General features: G+C 47.1%; 1 protein-coding gene across 1 annotated transcript; it reads right to left on the bottom strand.

The window, feature by feature from the left end:
• Positions 1 to 1,314: 1,314 nt before the first annotated feature.
• Positions 1,315 to 18,283, bottom strand: LOC105899400. Its single transcript, XM_031563348.2, has 7 exons — positions 16,938 to 18,283; positions 14,111 to 14,238; positions 12,764 to 12,866; positions 11,803 to 12,038; positions 10,837 to 10,869; positions 5,590 to 5,713; positions 1,315 to 4,730 (listed from the first exon to the last, which is right to left on the bottom strand). The coding sequence occupies exons 1-7, from the start codon at positions 17,261 to 17,263 to the stop codon at positions 3,230 to 3,232; spliced, it is 2,451 nt and encodes an 816-aa protein (XP_031419208.1). The 5' UTR covers positions 17,264 to 18,283; the 3' UTR covers positions 1,315 to 3,229.
• Positions 18,284 to 19,314: the final 1,031 nt, after the last annotated feature.

Below are 19,314 nucleotides of genomic sequence, written 5' to 3'. Positions count from 1 at the left end.
CCATCAGTGGTTTACATTCATTCACACTCTGCTCTCAGTCTACCTCTCAGGGTGTCTCTGGAGTGGTTATTCTGTCGTGCTCTTCGTCTTGAGAATACATTCTTGGAGTGTGTACTTTCATAGGCTGTCAAATCATTTGTACAACGGGTACAATGGTTGTACACAGGGTACTAAGAAAGTAACCCTTTGCTTTTAAAGGTATGCTTATAAGATGTGAGTGAGCCTTGGTTAGTTTTGTTACATTTTGGTTAATACGAGCATGTCATGTCATGTTGCACTGACAATGAGTGATGACTATTCAGTTGGCTTTAATACAGTTCATCCACATCTCCAACACATCCTTATTCACGTGTTATACCAAACCCCTGGATGTCTTCCCTGGATGAGCAGGTTCAAGTGGTTTGCTGAAATATGGCTGGTAACCCTGCGACAGTCTCCGTGGTAATTTTTTAAGTAGCTGAGGGACTGCATACTAGCACCTATCTGCTGTAGATAGTACTGGGATCTTAGGCCTTTACTGGGACTGCCACATTTCCCCCCCCCCTTAGCAAGAAGAGATGTGCTTCGTAGGCTTTGCATGATTTCTTGTTGATAAAAAAAAAACATGTATCGCTGCAGTGAGAAAAAGCACATTCAAGACAATTGGTTGTGCTATATGAAGGGGACTATTTACAAAAAAACAAACACAAAAAAAACAGCCATCTAGTAAAAAGAGTGCTTGGTAATCAAAGGGCACTTTATCAGTGGATTTCCATCACACAGGTTCTACGCAACCTGAGTCAGTGACCAGCTCGTCCAGATAACTCCAAAACCACTACCTCTGGAGTGGTGGCGGGGCAGGCTATGGCCCAAACTGGCCAAAGCTAATGCTAGAATCATCTGGGCAATCTCTTCAGGGTTCTCGCTGTTTGTCTTTTTAAAATCATGGCTTCCTTCAGTGTGATGCTCACCATATTATTATTGTACAATTCTCACAATAAGGTTAAATCCACAGCGATCCACTTGAGAAGTTTACTAGTAACAGTTTACCCACTGGAGTGCAGACGGATTTGGGCCCTCGTCTGCAGGTTTGTCAATTGCATAAAAAAATAGCCATTCTGTCTTAACAACACATCTACTCTAGGTCAGAGTTGTCATTGGCTTGTACCAAAGCTAACTGACATTGTTCACTGAATAACACAAACTGAAGTGATAAAACACCAAGCTACACCTGTCACTGCAATACCTTACTGTTAGCATTACGTTACACAGTTACCACATACTGAATCTCCCAGTTTTAGAAAATATGTAGTCCCCCCCCCCCCCCCCCCCCCCCCCCCCCCCCCCCCTGGCTATTCCATGGTGATAACGATATGCTAGAAGAGTGGAAGAAGCACTGAAATGATTATGAAAACACTGAGTTCAGTCACATTTTGTTCCAATGTCACATCTCTGCTGCTCACATAAATGGACTACTGTAAACTGTGACTATGGCACGCTGCTCTGCAGTCTGCCCTCTGGTAAAGCAGATCAGCAGATATCACCAACAAATCACAGATTTTGGTACATGGCCACCAGAATTTGATTTTCAAAAATAAGCACATTCATATTTTTTTCCTACGTATCAAAATCAGCAAATCACAAGTACGCCAGCCCTCTTTTGAGTTCCACCATCATTTTCACAATGAAATAAGTACTTTATATTAATAGATATTAAGATGTTAAAACAGAGGTTGGATCGTATTTAAATATATGGCAGTATATGTGTCACCTTTTATAAATACACCAATTATTGCTGATCAACTGAGTACAACTTTATGTATGTATATTACAGCATATACAAGAAAGACTTCAGTAAGTGGTGTATATGCTGTAGTATATAAACAAACATTCATATGTGTACGTGGCAATCACAAAATGTGACACATACACTGACAGATGCTAAATACAAAGTTCTTTGAGTCTTTGAGAAAATAACGTTCACGTTTGTCACTTTGTAGTGAGGGAAAGATTCACATTTTCTTGTCACGGTTACATGCTGTGTTGCAATTTTGTGAAAGATAAAGTGCCACTTACATTCACACAGATATGGTAACAGAGTCCCTTGGTGTAATGCACTAGGGGCAGGCCATTGAAAAGATAAAGTTGCAAAATACATTTTTTTTTGTACTCAAGCTCAACATTGGTAGCACAACAGCATACAGTACACAGTTTTCTTATACCAAGGTTACCACATTCACAAGAATTCAATTGCATACACTGGCCTGACAAACCGTAAGAAAGTTCCAGTGTAAAAATAAGAACATGTATGAAACAGTCCTTCATGAGGAATCCACAACTCTCCTTCATCTAAACCCACCATTCAGCTCCCTCAGACTGAGTAAACAGTGTTAGAAAGGTGTTCTGTTTGTTTTAGGTTTGCATGGGCATGGCAGACTATTCATTGTTGGGGTGTGGCTCTAGTAAAGCTTTGGAACACACAAAGCTGCACACGCAGTTTACATTTGAGGTCTACAAATATGTTAGATCAACGCAACCTCCAAACATCATAGTTTTTTTTTTCCTTCACCATTTCATGTCATATGACATGGCAATGCCACCCTAACCCATTCCCTTTAAAAAGTATCCTTTTTTTTGGGCTGCTGCATATCACCTTGGTTTGTTGTTTGGTTTCACTCGTGTACTTTTCAAAAGCTGCTAAATAATTTTTTGCTCATCAAATAAAAACAATATTTGACTAAATCTTGTATACTTCACTACAATTTGTTTTCTGTATTTTAGTCTATGCCAATTTAATCCACTGTGGTTTTCCACAAAGTCAAGTTCTCTTGGCACTATTCACAATGGCGGCAACAGATGCCTAAAATATACCTTTACACAGCTTAGGACTTTCCTTCATTTTCAACAAGCAGGTCTTTGATGTGCCAATAGTAACCTGGAACTAACTGACGGACACCAGTGCAGCCCAATCACAATAACCAGAGTGTTATTCACTGTTTGGAGGAGGGAAAGAGATGCTACAACAATGAATGATTCACCTTTCCTCCCCAGATTTTCCTCAAGTTTTCCCCAATCCCTTTCCGGGTAAACCTCTGTCAGGAAAGCAGCTCATTGGTTGCACACTGGAAGCTCCAAACTGGCTCTTTTGATGACCCTTGCCCCCTTTCCTGTGGTGACATGAGTTCCCTCCTGTGTCACAACCACTTGTGGGGGAAAGGCTAGTCTCCTCTGTAGAGAGGGCAACTGGGTATCACGAGGACGCCACTCCATTGGCAGTGGCGGCGTCAGCAGCTGTAAGGCCAGAGTCTATGGGAGTGGAAACAGTGCAGTCCATGCTGAAAGGGGGAGACGTCCCTGGAGGAGAGGGTACAGCAGAGTCTGCTGCAAGGTCTTGGAAAGTGTCTGTTACCAGAGGAGTGGTTGAGTCCACTGTGAGAAGGGGAGTGGGAGTGGGAGAGGGAATGGGAGTGGGAGTGGGAGCAGCACCTACGTGGCAGGGAGTGGTAGAGACTGGTGTGATGGTAGGGTCCATCGGTGAAGGAGGTATGATGGATAGAGAGACAAAGTCTCTTGAAAGGGGAGGGGAAGAGGATGGGACAGGTGGAATGGTGGCAGGCAAACTCTCCTTCAAAGTGGGTACGGGTGAGTCCACTAGGGTTAGAGGTACGGAGTCTACCACACCAGAAGTGCTATGGTCTGTGACAGGGGGGGCAAGGGTGTCATGAGCGGGGGACAAGGCAGGATCAGATGAACTATGAGAGGTGATGTCCACTGCAGAGGGGGCTATGGTGTCATTCATGAAGGAAATGTTTGTTTCCATGTCCGGGGGAAGGCTGTGATCACTGGCAACATGAGCGGGAGTATTCCCAATGGCTGGGGATGAAGCATTGATGAGAGTGGCCTGGGCCACTGGGTCGGGTGAGGAAGAAGCGATTAAATCTGAACCTATCATATCATTCTTAGCCATGGGCACGGCGTCCGTTACATGGGCAGTGGGGGATTCTATTTTTGCAGGGGATACTGAGTCTATGTCAGGGGGGGTTGGTGAGAAGGGAGGGGTGAGGTCTGGTACAGGATCACTGGGGGAGTTGACTATAATGGAGTTGATGAGGAGGGGAGTGCTGCTGTCCAGAGTGAGCTCAGGCTCTATGGACGTGAGCTGGATTGGCTCTGTGGCGTCAGAGATGGGATGCTCCTTGGCATGAGTGTCAGTGGGATGGTCCTCAGTGGCAATTTCAGTGGTGAGACTCTCCTCAGCCTTCTCTGTGGCAGGGGCTGCGGTGCACGGTTTTGCATCCTCTACGGCCGGAGGCTTCATCTTCGAGTCGGGCGCATCGGCCGCCGCTGGCTGGATAGTGACATCCTCCTTGACGAGGACGGAGGGCATGGTGAGGTCGACGGCCGAGGAGGCGGTGGAGTCCATCGTGGACGCGGCCGTGGCAGCAGCCTCATGCGGCGGTGTGTCGCGGACGCGGGTGTAGTCGCGGCTGTCTGACCTGGTTAGCAGGAAGTGCTGCTCGCCAAGCTTGCGCGGGGGCTGTCGCGTGTAGCCCTCGCCTTCTTCCAGTGTCTCGGGCAGTGGCTGGTAGCGTGTCTCTGGCAGCAGCAGGATGCAGATGATGCAGATGAGTGTGCAGCAGGCAAAGATGACATGGTGCAGGAAGTAGCCCTTCTGGTCGTGCAGCTCCATGATGGGTGCGGTCAGCATGCCAAACCCTGCACTGGCAAGGACCAGGCCAAGGCCTCCACCCCTGCACAGCATCACAGTCAGACAGTTCATTGCATACGACTTCGACCATTAATATCATATTTCATACAGCAACACTTTTTCTGTAAAGCCTTAGCATGTATCTCAACCTGTACAATGTTACTGCGCACTCACACATTGCCCTATGCATGTAGGCACTACATCATATCCTCAGTAAATGTTGATTTAAAATCTGTAGGTCAGAACATATATATGGGGGGCTGTGACGCATCATTCGCTTCCCAACCACATACGCCCACAGGGACCCAGGCTCCAATTTGACCTGTGGTAATTTCCAAAACCCACTCCCAATCTCTCTCTCTCTCTCTCTCCCACTCATTTTCTGTCATTCTTAACTGTCCTATCTGAATAAAGGCCCCAAATAAACCAGAAGTCAGCAATACAAATAATTATCCTTGACTTTCATGTGACCAGCAGGGGGCACACTAGGCCATTTTTTCAACACAACATGTTCCTTTCCTGCACAATAAAAGAAATGCAAATTCAGTCTGTGTCTGGCTTGCCTAGAGAAGCCAAACAAACAGGGTGTATGTATACCCTCTCAAATGTCCTCATTTCCCCCCCTGGGTGTGGATGCTTGATGGAAATTTGAAACTAACTGAATTTTCTCAACATGATGTCAAATCATTTCTACAAATGTCAAATCCACACATTCCCCCCACTCAAAATACACTAACCTTGACTGTAATCACTATTGATTTTTGCCCCTTTGCGCAATTACCTCTGAGGTTCATCTAATGCCTTTGTCCAAGGACATAATTTGTTGTACCCTGAGCATCCCCACAAGGCTCACTTGGTGCATGCCATTCTCATTTTGGAATGGTTTTGCAGGCTGTGCTCACCTGATAACTGTGGGGGTGATCTCTGCACAGAAAAAGATACTCAGATTGCTGACTGCGTGGGAGGAGAACATGCCAATGATGGAGAATGCCACCGAGAAGTTGGTTTTCAGTGTGTCAGACCGCTCTGAAAGAAAAGAGGGAAAGAGAGAGAGAGAGAGAGAGGACAGGGCAGATGAGTCATTCAGCTGTCTAAAATAACCCCCCACACCCGCTCTTCAGGACACATTAAAGGAAGAAAATAACATACAGTGAATAATTAAGGATATTATGTAACGTTTCAGTGAGTGAAACAGGGCTAGTTTGACAAAAATGTATATCAGTGTCTTGTGTTGATATTGCAGTCACTGATCATGCTACTATCTTAAAAGTTTATACTGTATCTAATAAGTCTTTTCAAATCTATGTTTCCTCTCCTGTCAAAGAGAAAAGATATATATGGAAGTTGTGCGAAGTTGTGTGAAAGAAGTAGCCAAGTGTAGGCAAGTTTCAAAGCAAACATGTAGCTATGTCAGCTTATTACATACACCACATTCATTTAGCTACTGCATTTACCCAGAGGCAGTAAAAACACAGAACAGTCAACTAAATTAGTTAGTTATATTAAAAGATGGAACATTTCGGTTGTTATCTCTTGTTGTGTCAGCTCGACAGGGGGGCTGTGAGCTACAGAGTCTTCCTCTTCTCCCGGAGAGCAGCCTGGGAGCTCACGTCGTGGATTAGGCCGAGGAGAAGGGCAGAGGAGAGAGGATCACTCAGGCCCGGACAACTCACTGGCCAATGGGAGGCAGGGGAAAAGCACTATCCACTCGTTTCTAATTAGACCTTGAAGTCAGACTCATTAAAAAGAGCGGATATCTCAGTGGGCTCTTTAATCCTTTCAAAATGAAACTGCAATAAGAATGGGTTTACAGTCCGAGGAATGATATACCCGGCCCGGAAGGCTGTTGCAATGCTTGTTGGTATGGTTTTTGAGACTGTCGAGATCAGCACGGTGCATGAATCACTAAGGTGAGTGTGTGTGTGTGTGTGTGTGTGTGTGTGTGTGTGTGTGTGTGTGTGTGTTGGGGAACGGGGGGAGGCAAATGCGACAAAACACCTTAACTCCACAATAACAATAGAAGGCTGAATTGGTGGTCGGTCAGACCTAGCAAGCAATTTGGTTACAAAACACTATGCTATTGGAGGGTGTACATTCGAAAAGTGTTTATTAGATGGCCAGCTCGTAATCACAACGGAATGACATGAGGAAACATGAGGCCCTGAGGTTCTCATGAACAGAGCTACAGCCTGTGCACACCAGTAGAGAGGGGCTCCTTCGATTTCGTCTTTCATTTGTTGTAGCTTGTAAGGAAATAAGCATGAGAAAGCCGTTCTCTGGGTCAATAGCCCCGTCTCCCATTGAAATGGCTGGTTAATAGGCTGCCTCTTCTAAGCACAATGAAATAACAGTGATGGCTGAGCACACAAATGAAAAAGCAATTATTGGCAACAACATAAAAACAACACGGTGCACAGAGAGAGAAAAATGTATTCAACCATCAATTCAGAAGAAAGGAAAACCGTAATCAGGTGAAATATAAGGATGACTTGAGCCTGCTGGTGGTGATAAATGCGTTTCAGGGGTACATCCCAAAACTGTTGAAAATGTTCCTTCAGCCACTTCATGAGACACAGCTCACATATGGGGAACTAGATGCACAAATCTAAGTCACTGAAACACCAACAATCAAGTCTATATGCGGGCAACAATTGGGCAGGGGAGTAGCCTAACTCCGCCCTGGTCATGAGCTTCGCAACCCACTGCCCATCGTTTGCAGTTGGTTCCTCTGCTGCCATTGCTGCTACCTGACGCTACTTTGTGTGAAATGCATTCTGGGATATTTGACTACCCAAGTCCACACAAGTCACCTCGTGATACATCCTTGACAAAAAAACCCTGAGTCAATCAATCAATCAATCAATTCAATCTTATATAGCGCTTCTCTAAATACCCGAAGTCGCTTTACAGAGTCCAGAGTCCAGTAGTCATTCATACACAGTCATACCGGTGGTGGTAAGCTACATCAGTAGCCACAGCTGCCCTGGGGCAGACTGACAGAAGCGTGGCTGTCAATCAGCACCTACGGCCCCTCTGACCACCACCAACATTCATTCATATTCATACGATGCAGTGCATGTCTTTATGATGGTGGGGGAAACCGGATTACCCGGAGTAAACCCACGCAGGCACGGGGAGAACATGCAAACTCCACACAGAAAGGACCTGGAACGACCTGGAAGGACCGGGATGCGAACCCAGGGCCTTCTTGCTGTGAGGCGACAGTGCTAACCACTGAGCCACCGTGCTGCCCACATCGAGTCGAGAACACTTCCGGGTATTTGATCTATACTTGACTAACTTTTGAATTGGAACAGTACTTGGGCTGTGACTGATGTCCAGAGACAAGTCCATGGGAATACAAGTACAGAGAAGAACATATATTGAGAAATCTCCCTCTTAGCCTCTGATGAGGACATGGAGCAAAACATGGGGGAGGAGCACTGTGGTGTCTTACCTTTGGCCTCATCCTCTCCAGGCCGCCAGCACACCACAGTCAGGTCCACATTTTTGGACACTTGCCGCAGAGCTGCAGTGCGCCTGGGAGTTTATTGGCCCGTAGCCCCCGTCACCAAAAGGGAATCGGATGGATGGCAAATTCCTGCCTGTGATACAGTCTTCATCACGGCATGGAATTCCACTATTCCCTGACTGCGTTGAGTCTAGTCAGCTAAGGTCCCTATTTTAGGCTTCCATCTGTTCCAGGACATGGAAACGGCCAACGAACTTGCCTGGCATGACTGCCTCTAGCTAGCTATCTGGGCACCATCCGTCAACACTGGCATCAGACCTGCCTTCCTCTAACCCAACTAGCAGACTGCTACACTGGATCAAATCTATAGGTCCACCGCCCAGACAGCAAGAGCCCAAAATGTAGTGTCCATGTTATTTGTATACCTTGCCGAGCTGGAGGAGGACATACCAGACATGTCGGACAAGGGGGAGCCTGTTAAGGAGATCCGCACTGTGTCTGACTACATTATGCGCACCGCCCACTGCTCCAGTGAGTCCACGGGCCAGACAATGGGCATGGCTGTGGTTGCACTGAGGCGATAGGGATGGAGTGCATTTTCTTGGATCAGCCCATCTCCTCAACAGGCCTGTTCTATCCAGCCGTCATTGAGATGCAGGTGGCTTTTTTTGGCCAAAGCTATAAAGGGGGAAGCCCTGTGAGGAATGTTCCTCGTAAGCAATCACCCAGGGCCTCGCCCGCCCGCGCGCCCCCTGCTCCCTCCACTCACAGGCCGTCCGCAAGACAGCAGGGCTGCAGAACCCCCAAGAGGGAACAGCCGCAACCACAACAAGCTGCAGCTGCTTCACGCCCACGGTGCCAAAACCCCTGGGCCAGGCAGCCCTTTGCCCCAGGCCCTTGGCTCACCCTCAGGCAAAGCTTGTGGGCTCAGATGGGTTCAGGTTTCCTACCCGACATAGCCACATGGCAGCTAGAATGTGAGCACAAAAGTAGCCTTATGTTTGCTCCCCCTCAGTTATGTTAAACGTAAGGCTAAGCCTCAACAAGCACTTACGTCACTATACCTTCAAAGTGGTAACACATCGTAAGGTGTTAACCTCCATACACCAAAGAGACCGGTTTACCATGGAAGATCTCAAAGACGCGTTTTTTCACATTGCCATTTTCGAAGCGCGCCGACAGTAGGTTTCAATTGTGTCGCCAGGTCCACATCTATTGGTTACTAGTTTTCTAAGGGGGGTACTGCGCCTCAGGCCGGCCCCACGGTCTGTAGTCCCACAATGGGATCTCCCCCTGGTGATGGATGCTCTCTGTGATTTTGGAGCCCTTACACAAAATTCCTCTCATGTAAAGTGGCACTGCTTTTGGCTCTCACAACAGCTAAAGGACTGGGTGAACTGCACACGATCTCATTGAGACCCCATTGCACTCAGTGAGCCACAGATAATTCTAAGGTGCTTCCATGGACAAACCCTGCTTTTTTGTCTAAGCTTGTGACTGCAGCTCACTCTTCAGTACATATCGAGCTTCTTTCTGCCCCCCCCACTGTTTTCCTCTGATGAGGTATGGAGATTACACGCCTTATGTCCAATTTCCGCACAGTGTCAGGCTTTTTTAAAACAACATCTTTCACACTGGATTGTGCGGGTTACCAAAGCCTCCTATGAAACAAAAGGCGCCTACTCTCCACGCAGTATGGCGACTGTTTAGCTGCTAATTGGGCGAATTCTCATACATTCATTCGCTATAATCTTTAAGATGTCACAGCACCATCGTTTGTGCAGTGTGTTTTGCAAGTAGGCTTGGTGTTTGCCTACTGGGTTTCCCTGGGAGAGAAGCAGGTTGTTTTTATAGCTCCGCACATTCTGGGAGCTTTTCCACATCCCCATATGTGAGCTGCGTCTCACGAAGGAGAACGTCCCGTTTCTTTGAAACCTCGGTTCTCCGAGGGAACAGTAAGACACAGCTCAGCGCAATCCCAGAATACAAGCTTGTTCTGAAAGCAACCTGCTATGAGGAGGGCAACGATTGGGCAGTGGGAGTTTGGGGCGGAGTTAGGCTACTCCCCTGCCCAATCCTTGCCCGCCTAAAGACTTGTAGGTGTTTCAGCAACTTGGATGCATGCATGTAGTTCCCCCATATGTGAGCTGTGTCTCACTCCTATCTATCAGAGTACTCTAAAAACATGTTATGGACCATTTTATAGGATGTCAAAGACTCCCTCTGGTTGTTATAACAACACACCAAATATGTACCCCAATGTGTATACCGTATGTAGTTTACAATATTGCTATCAAAACAAAAAACAACTTTTTCAGAGACATACCAGCTGAACAAACGGTCAGTGAACAAAACTGACGAACCCAAGACACTATAACACCTTTCTATATGCTATATGAAGCAATGGCCAAGGTGGGCCTTTTACAGACTTCAACTTGAACATATCAACCTCCCTTACTCCATGCTAAAAAAGGCTACGCTAAATGTGAAGGGGGAGAAGTGCAAGACAACACTAGCATGCTAGCAAGAGATGAGTTTGATGAGTACAGCACTGAGATACGCTGTGTTTCTAACCACTTAGACTTATAGCATGTTCATAGCTAGTATTTACAGAATAATATATTCATGGAGTAATGTAATTCATAGGTTATTTGTGTGAACCAACATTCTTACTTACCTATGTTTAGTTGAACGCTGTACTTTCCCAGTACTGGATTCAGCATTGAATGATGTGGGGGGAAAACATTTGGGAGAAAATAAAGGCAGAAAAAAAGTTAGAAACAGACACTTTCTCTCGTACATAGCCTGAACCATAAGCCTCACCTTAACCTCACTCACCAGAATCATGTTAAACATTAGCCATGAGCCAAATCATTACACACAAACTGTACTCACAGGTCTCCGCAGCCACATGGTCTCATTGTAATTGAGAACCAACAACCCATAACTAGCCCATTTAAGGTCATTCTCAAGCTAATCATCTGAAATGGCACATCAAAGACGGTGACTATACTGCAGCCACTTCTGTAGAAATCATAAGATTCTGTAGAGTATAAGAATAGGCAAGAAACAAGTGAAATATGCTATGCTAAGTCAGCCAAGCTGTGAATCAAGCCAGATGGCTATAATGGCTATACATGTCAAGTTATATTCATCCACACCCACACAAGCACGCAAGAAACGACTTTAAAAAACATTATGCAACAGTAATCACAGTGTAGCATCTCTACATCTGTGGATATTTCCAGGACACCGTGTCTGTGAGAAACAGTTTCACAGCACACCCATAATTAATATCACCACCGCCTTTGGCTGAACAAAACCTGGGTGTTCACTTTTCAATTCAACAACAATGAACCTGCTCTGACACTGCACGGCCAACATGCAAACACATGAACTTTATGCACTTATTATGTGCTTGAGAATATCTAGGTGAAATGTTTGAATGTGAGAGAGTGTAAACCGATGGTATATACAGTTGCCGGTAAACACCAGCAGCAGTGTATACACCAGAATGTTTTGCTCTCTTACTTGTGGTGTGGGTGTACGGATGTGTGTATGTATGTACAGTATGTGTAAGTATGTGTATATGAACTACATGTGTGTTTGTTCTCTCAGTGGCGTGGTTGTGTGCCGTACTCACGGTTGAGCAGACCCAGCTGCAGCAGTGAGGCTAGGGCGGTGATGATCATGAACATGAGGAGGCCTCCGCGCCGACCCATCAGCCCCACAGCCGGGCACAGCGCGATGCAGGAGGCCACGGCGATGCCCGCCATCACGTAGTAGTCCGCGTAGAAGTTGTGGAACATGGTGGTCTCCTGGGCCTCCTGGTACATCATGCTGCGCGCAAAACAGTGGTGGATGCCATAACCGGTCAACCTGAGGAGATGGCGGGAGGGCCAGGGAGAGAAAACAGGGACAGAGAGATGTGCGTTTCATTAAAATAAGTTACTGTGCCAATACAGTCCACCAAAGAAAATGGAAATTCAATGAGCAATTAGAATAATGAAATGAAACAGCGGAGAGTGGAGGAGGAAGGAGGTAGAGATGGGGAGGAAGAGGGGAGGAGAGATACTGGCCAGCGAGCGGCAGGGAGGAAAAGAGTGATGGGGAAAATCGGAAAAGTAATTAGCTGAAAAATAATTGGTCCACACCCCATTCAATCTTTAATTTCAGCCAAATACACACTGGCAAGCACAAGCCTGGGACTCTATGGACACTTTACAATAGTAAATGTGTGTGTGTGTGTGTGTGTGTGTGTGTGTGTGTGTGTGTGTGTGTGTGTCACACTCCATAGGGAAATGGAGCGAATGCTGCACAGACAGCACTGAAAGCAATGGATCAGTGCTATTCTAAGCCGACACGTCAATACCAATCCCTCACTGCACAGTAAACAGTAATGTGTGTGCACACACACGAACACACTTTCAAAATAAGCACAATGGACAAACACACAGATGATCAACAAAATGCATCTTTAAGAAAAACACAACAACAACAACAACAACAGTCATACCCGAGCAGGATGATGTGATCTAAAACAAAGTGTGAAACCCTTGTAAACAAAACCACACACTATAAAACATGGAGAGAGACACACTTACGAGTTCACACAGAGCACCACGATGTTCTTCCACAGGTTTCGGGTGCCAACCATTTTAACAATGCAGGTCTTCTTGGGCTTCTTCTGCAGGGCCTGGTGCAACTCTGAAATCACAGAGGATAAGGGACAACCTGTTTCAGATCGCACATGCCACCCAAGTATACACGCCTACAGTCAAATGGGCACAATTACACCAACACATTGTACTGCGGGTGAGCTTGTGATAATGACAATGCAGAAATTGATACCATCTGCACTGCCAAAATGAAAAAGCAGAAACAAAACACAGAGAGGAGACTCAAACCGTCTCTTCCCAGTGAGGGCACCTACACAGGGCAAAAAGGTTTCCACTATCCATTTCTACAGGGGGATGCCGATCATATACATCTTAACTTTACAGGTACCCAACATATACACAGTCATATGGATCTGCACATTACAATTTACATGGAAAATGCAATGACACAATTTAAAAAATGTGCCTTTGACCAGTCTTTAAAGGCATGGCATATTTCTAAAATAGTCAAATTGTCAGCTTCAGTTCATCTTAGGTGACTCCATGTTTCAGGTTGCGGTCATGTGAAACTAGATGTATATTTAATCAATCAACAGCCATCTATGTCTGCTGCTGAAAGGGTTACCATGGCATTGTGGGCGCATCAAAGGCCCTGAGTGGAGCCAAAGTGATTGACCTTTGCCCATCTGTCCTGTGGCTTCCTGCCTATGAAAGCCATAATGAGCTTAAGTCTGGGAGGCTATGTACATGTATACAGGTCCAGAGGGACCTGAGGGGGCTCCTCTCCCTCTGCCAGTCTACCATGCGCACACTGCAGGGGAATAGGTCAGATGCTTTCCACTCTTCTACTGCTTCGTTTGAAAAAAAAGACTAGGTAGGCATCAGAGACCATAACAAAGTCTCCCAGATTTACATGCGACTGTAGTTTGATTTAAGGAGAGCATCCGGAAGAAAATATATAGATGTGCTGGTTAGAAATGTGCCTCTCATTCATAAACAAACATGAAAAAAAACTAATAGTATGTCCCCATGCCTTTGACTGTGGGTTGAAGTCCCACAAACCTCATAGTGATAGTAACATGTGCAATTAATACATCCACCAAACCTAGGAATCATTATAATGATAAAAAAAGACAATAACAAAAAAAAAAAAAAGACAGAAAAGACGATGTCTCCTCCATTTTATTCCACAGTAACCATTGTTTATTTTCATCCTAGACCATATAAATCACACATGACGTATCCTGTCAGTAAATCACTAACTGCATTCTGTGGCTCTAGTCTCAGCACAATGCACCAGCACATTCAGATGGCTGTCCAGCCTGGCCGTACCTGTCATGAGCTCGTCTGCGTCCTTCTCCAGATTGGCTTTGTTCTTTTTGGCAATGCGAGTCATGAGCCATTTGGAGCGGGCGTACTGCTGAGTTGCAAGCAGCCAGCGCAGGGATTCTGGGAAAATCCTGAAAGGGGTGTGAGACAGACAGAGAGACAGACAGACAGACAGACAGAAGTGATGAGGCGCAAACCCACGTCTGAGTCACGTAGATTTCATCAAAGTCAACACAAAAATATAAGACTTTAGCTTGTGCCTGTAGCTGAACTGGATGATATGACTGGTGATAATGGGGGCAGCTGTAGTGTGCTGGTGATAATGGGGGGGCAGCTGTAGTGTGCTGGTGATAATGGGGGGCAGCTGTAGTGTGCTGGTGATAATGGGGGCAGCTGTAGTGTGCTGGTGATAATGGGGGGGCAGCTGTAGTGTGCTGGTGATAATGGGGGCAGCTGTAGTGTGCTGGTGATAATGGGGGGGCAGCTGTAGTGTGCTGGTGATAATGGGGGGGGGCAGCTGTAGTGTGCTGGTGGTATACGGGGGGGGCAGCTGTAGTGTGCTGGTGGTATACGGGGGGGGGCAGCTGTAGTGTGCTGGTGATAATGGGGGGCAGCTGTAGTGTGCTGGTGATAATGGGGGGCAGCTGTAGTGTGCTGGTGATAATGGGGGGGCAGCTGTAGTGTGCTGGTGATATACGGGGGGGGCAGCTGTAGTGTGCTGGTGGTATACGGGGGGGGGGGGGGGGCAGCTGTAGTGTTCTGGTGATAATGGGGGGGGGAGCTGTAGTGTGCTGGTGATAATGGGGGGCAGCTGTAGTGTGCTGGTGGTATAACGGGGGGGGCAGCTGTAGTGTGCTGGTGATAATGGGGGGCAGCTGTAGTGTGCTGGTGGTATACGGGGGGGCAGCTGTAGTGTGCTGGTGATAATGGGGGGCAGCTGTAGTGTGCTGGTGGTATACGGGGGGGGCAGCTGTAGTGTGCTGGTGGTATACGGGGGGGGCAGCTGTAGTGTGCTGGTGGTAATCGGGGGCAGCTGTAGTGTGCTGGTGATAATGGGGGGCAGCTGTAGTGTGCTGGTGATAATGGGGGGCAGCTGTAGTGTGCTGGTGATAATGGGGGGGGGGGCTGTAGTGTGCTGGTGATAATGGGGGGCAGCTGTAGTGTGCTGGTGGTATACGGGGGGGGGGCAGCTGTAGTGTGCTGGTGATAATGGGGGGGGGAGCTGTAGTGTGCTGGTGATAATGGGGGGGGGGAGCTGTAGTGTGCTGGTGATAATGGGGGGCAGCTGTAGTGTGCTGGTGGTATACGGGGGGGGGCAGCTGTAGTGTGCTGGTGATAATGGGGGGGGGGAGCTGTAGTGTGCTGGTGATAATGGGGGGCAGCTGTAGTGTGCTGGTGATAATGGGGGGGGGAGCTGTAGTGTGCTGGTGATAATGGGGGGGGGAGCTGTAGTGTGCTGGTGATAATGGGAGCAGCTGTAGTGTGCTGGTGATAATGGGGGGAAGCTGTAGTGTGCTGGTGGTATACGGGGGGGCAGCTGTAGTGTGCTGGTGATAATGGGGGGGCAGCTGTAGTGTGCTGGTGATAATGGGGGGCAGCTGTAGTGTGCTGGTGATAATGGGGGGGGCAGCTGTAGTGTGCTGGTGGTATACGGGGGGGGGCAGCTGTAGTGTGCTGGTGATAATGGGGGGCAGCTGTAGTGTGCTGGTGATAATGGGGGGCAGCTGTAGTGTGCTGGTGGTATACGGGGGGGGGGCAGCTGTAGTGTGCTGGTGATAATGGGGGGGGGAGCTGTAGTGTGCTGGTGATAATGGGGGGCAGCTGTAGTGTGCTGGTGATAATGGGGGGGGGGAGCTGTAGTGTGCTGGTGATAATGGGGGGGGGAGCTGTAGTGTGCTGGTGATAATGGGAGCAGCTGTAGTGTGCTGGTGATAATGGGGGGGGGAGCTGTAGTGTGCTGGTGATAATGGGGGGGGGCAGCTGTAGTGTGCTGGTGATAATGGGGGGGGGGGGCTGTAGTGTGCTGGTGATAATGGGGGGGGGGGGGGCTGTAGTGTGCTGGTGATAATGGGGGGGGGGGGGGAGCTGTAGTGTGCTGGTGATAATGGGGGGCAGCTGTAGTGTGCTGGTGGATTAATTAGGCCCAGTTGTGGACCCTGCATCCTCCACCACATGCTGCTCTGTCTCTGAAAGCCTTTCAGTTTCCTCCAGCTGCTGACTCAACTGTGAAATGATTTCAAAATGGCCTGACCTTCCTGCATACCTTCACCCGACTAAAGGGGGGGGGGGGGGGAAGAGAATAGCGCCTGGGTAAGCTCTGTGCATGTGGAACAGTATGTTGATCTGTCCTGACACCACAGAGGGGCTACATGAGCGTGTATTTAGTGCCCTGTGTAATCACGATTCCAAAGCTGAAACTGAAGGAGTCGCTCGCAGATGTGTTAATGGTGAATACTAGAGACAGGAAAAACAATCATAATCATGAGTCATTTCAGTGGCCACTTTGCTATTTTTCTTTTCGTGTTCTATTTAAGAAACTGTCCATTACCAATGTTATGTTATGCATTACAGTCCAGCATATCCAAAACACAGTATGCAATCTATTGTTCCAGCTGCATCTATTGTTTTAGCTGCGGTTAAAAGGCCCTTTTGAACAGGCAGAAGGATTATAGACCTACTGTAATACATCATTTATACCATATAACATTTCAAATGAAGATGGACTTGTGAATAATTTAAAGAACTAAATAAACAAATAGAGGATGTATACTAGAGGCTAAGTGTGTGTCCGAAGCCAGACGTGTGGTGTGCTCAGGAGGAGTCTCCTCACCAAATGTAAGAGAGCATCAGGAAGAGGGGGCAGATGATGACAGCCTGAAGGACCTGCCAATCTCCGCACAGCACCGCCAAGCCCGGCATCAACATCTGGCCTCCCAGCACCACGAAGTTTGCCACCATCGTCATGGAGAAACGCCAACCTGGCAGGCAAAGCTCAATCCCTGAAAGAGAGATAAGAGTGGGGTTCTCAATGCCAGCGTTGGGACACACACACACACACACACACATACATAAAAACTCACACAAGTACACACCATTCAGCCATCTAAACCTGGCACAGGAAACTAACCTGAGCGCAGTGTTGGACCACATTACCATCTAAAATGGACCTGGATGAGGACCTGAAGTCATCCCCGGTGCAATGCTCCATTAGGGGCGGCCGCTGATAAAGCCCGACATTGTGCCTCTCTCCTCGGAGAGCAAGCCTACGTTCACTGACTAATAAACTGCCCAACACTCTCTTTCTTGTCATCTCCACTAGCACACAGTGCCGTAGATTCATTCACGTCAGCATTAGTATTCCACGCACAGCTTAGCACGGTGCAGCAGTGGCGAGCTTTGAGGACACCCGCTCGGGGTTGAGGTCACAGCCTGCCATATGCTCCATAGCTGGACACGTTGCACACATTTTCGAAAAAAAACGGGCAGCCCCTCTATATGCCCTGAGTAGTAATGCTTTGTCGGTTACAAATTCTTAAGGTCTGTTTTTCGTTTTAGTTGTTGTCTGAAAAGGGACACATGACTTTTCAAGGTGATGGGGCACAGGATAATACTGAGGCTGGCAAAGCCCGCCGTCACGATCCGTTGGTAAAGCCCGGAATTTCAATTAGGGAGTCGTTCCCCCGGGTAAATGAATAATGCTCTCTGTTCACAGACAAACGTCGGAGCCGGAGCAACAAAAGGCTGACAGAAAGGGGCCTGAGTGGGAACGCTGTGCTTTGGAAAACTGCTCTGCTCTCGTAAGAAATAAGAATTGGTTTAGTGGGCCGCCTTCACAGGCTGGGCATTATGTACCACATGTCCCCCGAGTCAAATTAAGTTATTTCTTGTTTTAATATCAATAATTTAAAAGTTAAGAAATGGCATGTTGCCAGACACACCTTTTTAGTGTGACCTACTGTAAATTGGACACTTGCCCAAATCATATTAAAACTTACAGCAGCTACAGCTTGGTTAGGTCTCAGATGTACTCAATGTTCATTGTAAGTAAACATACTAAGGCACTGTACTAAGTGCCAAGTAATATAAAATATAAGTGTCAATGTAAATGATTCACTGATAATTGTTTTACAATTTCACAGATGTTAACAATGTGTGCACCACTACAAGCTAGTGTGCACATGTGTGCAACATACTTGCATACGCACACGTACCCCCTGCCACCACCACACACACATAATCAGAGAGAGAGAGAGAGAGAGAGAGAGAGAGAGAAGTAGAAAGGAAGTTTGAAAAGGGCCCCTTCACTTGAGATCCTAAACCCAGCTGACCCTAATCTGCCAGGTCCCTTCAGCTCAGCAGCCCTCACAAATCCCATACGCTCAGCTGACATCACACACACACACACACACACACACACACACACACACACACACACACACGGTCATTTCACTTACAGTGAGCCATGAAGGACAAAATCTCACTGGGCGGTGCTCAGCACTCAGAATCACAGACCAATCATCTCCTCAGCAGTGGATCTCCTGACAAAATGGCCTAAGTAGAGTCAGGCCCTGACAAGCGTGCACTTATATCCACCCCATCATGAGTACAACTACTATCCACGACTATGGTCTACGAGCCCAAGTCCTACAGATCATGTGAGTACTAACAAAGTTAGAAGCTCAAGCATAAACATCTGAACCTCTGGGGTTTTAGTCACATACTGTAGTCACATACTGGGGGTTTAGTTACGTACGGTAGTCACATTCTGGGGTTTTGTATGCATACTGTAAATAGTGTGATTGCTGATATAGACATTAAAACAGATTCATGCAGTGTAAGAGAAAGTACAAACCAACATTTTTTGTGATACTTTAATGTTGAGCTGTATTAGAGATGGTGTTCTCACACTCACATTATAAACTTCACCTGAGGTGGCCCAGTGAGTACATGTCTTCATACTTACTTAATTAATTAAGGAAAAGGAGACCTGCATTGTTTCAATGAATGCGTATCACTCTCATGATATATTTGCTGCTGAGTCTACGTCAACAGCCTCTTCACTATTCTCACTATCCAACAATACCAGTCAAGTCTGTGAAGGGTGGCTGTGCATGGATGATGGTATGCAAGGGTCATGTGAGTAGCCTACACTGAATAAAAGAACTCCGGTGTTTCAAAGCAGACCTGCATTCCATCAACCACAGGCA

The sequence above is a fragment of the Clupea harengus genome, chromosome 25 (assembly GCF_900700415.2).
Source record: "Clupea harengus chromosome 25, Ch_v2.0.2, whole genome shotgun sequence".
Taxonomy (NCBI): domain Eukaryota; kingdom Metazoa; phylum Chordata; class Actinopteri; order Clupeiformes; family Clupeidae; genus Clupea; species Clupea harengus.
Note: the sequence above shows the minus strand (reverse complement) of the source record. Positions and strands in the feature narration are given on the sequence as shown.

What these genes read in the sequence shown, in the direction of transcription:
- LOC105899400 (XM_031563348.2), bottom strand. Translation starts at nt 17,263, where the DNA reads ATGGTAATGTGGTCCAACACTGCGCTCAGGTTAGTTTCCTGTGCCAGG. An exon ending in CGCAGACGAGCTCATGACAG is followed by an intron (nt 12,867 to 14,110) that starts GTACGGCCAGGC and finishes CTGTGATTTCAG; the next exon opens with AGTTGCACCAGGCCCTGCAG. An exon ending in CAGCGTTCAACTAAACATAG is followed by an intron (nt 5,714 to 10,836) that starts GTAAGTAAGAAT and finishes CTTTTCTTTCAG; the next exon opens with AGCGGTCTGACACACTGAAA.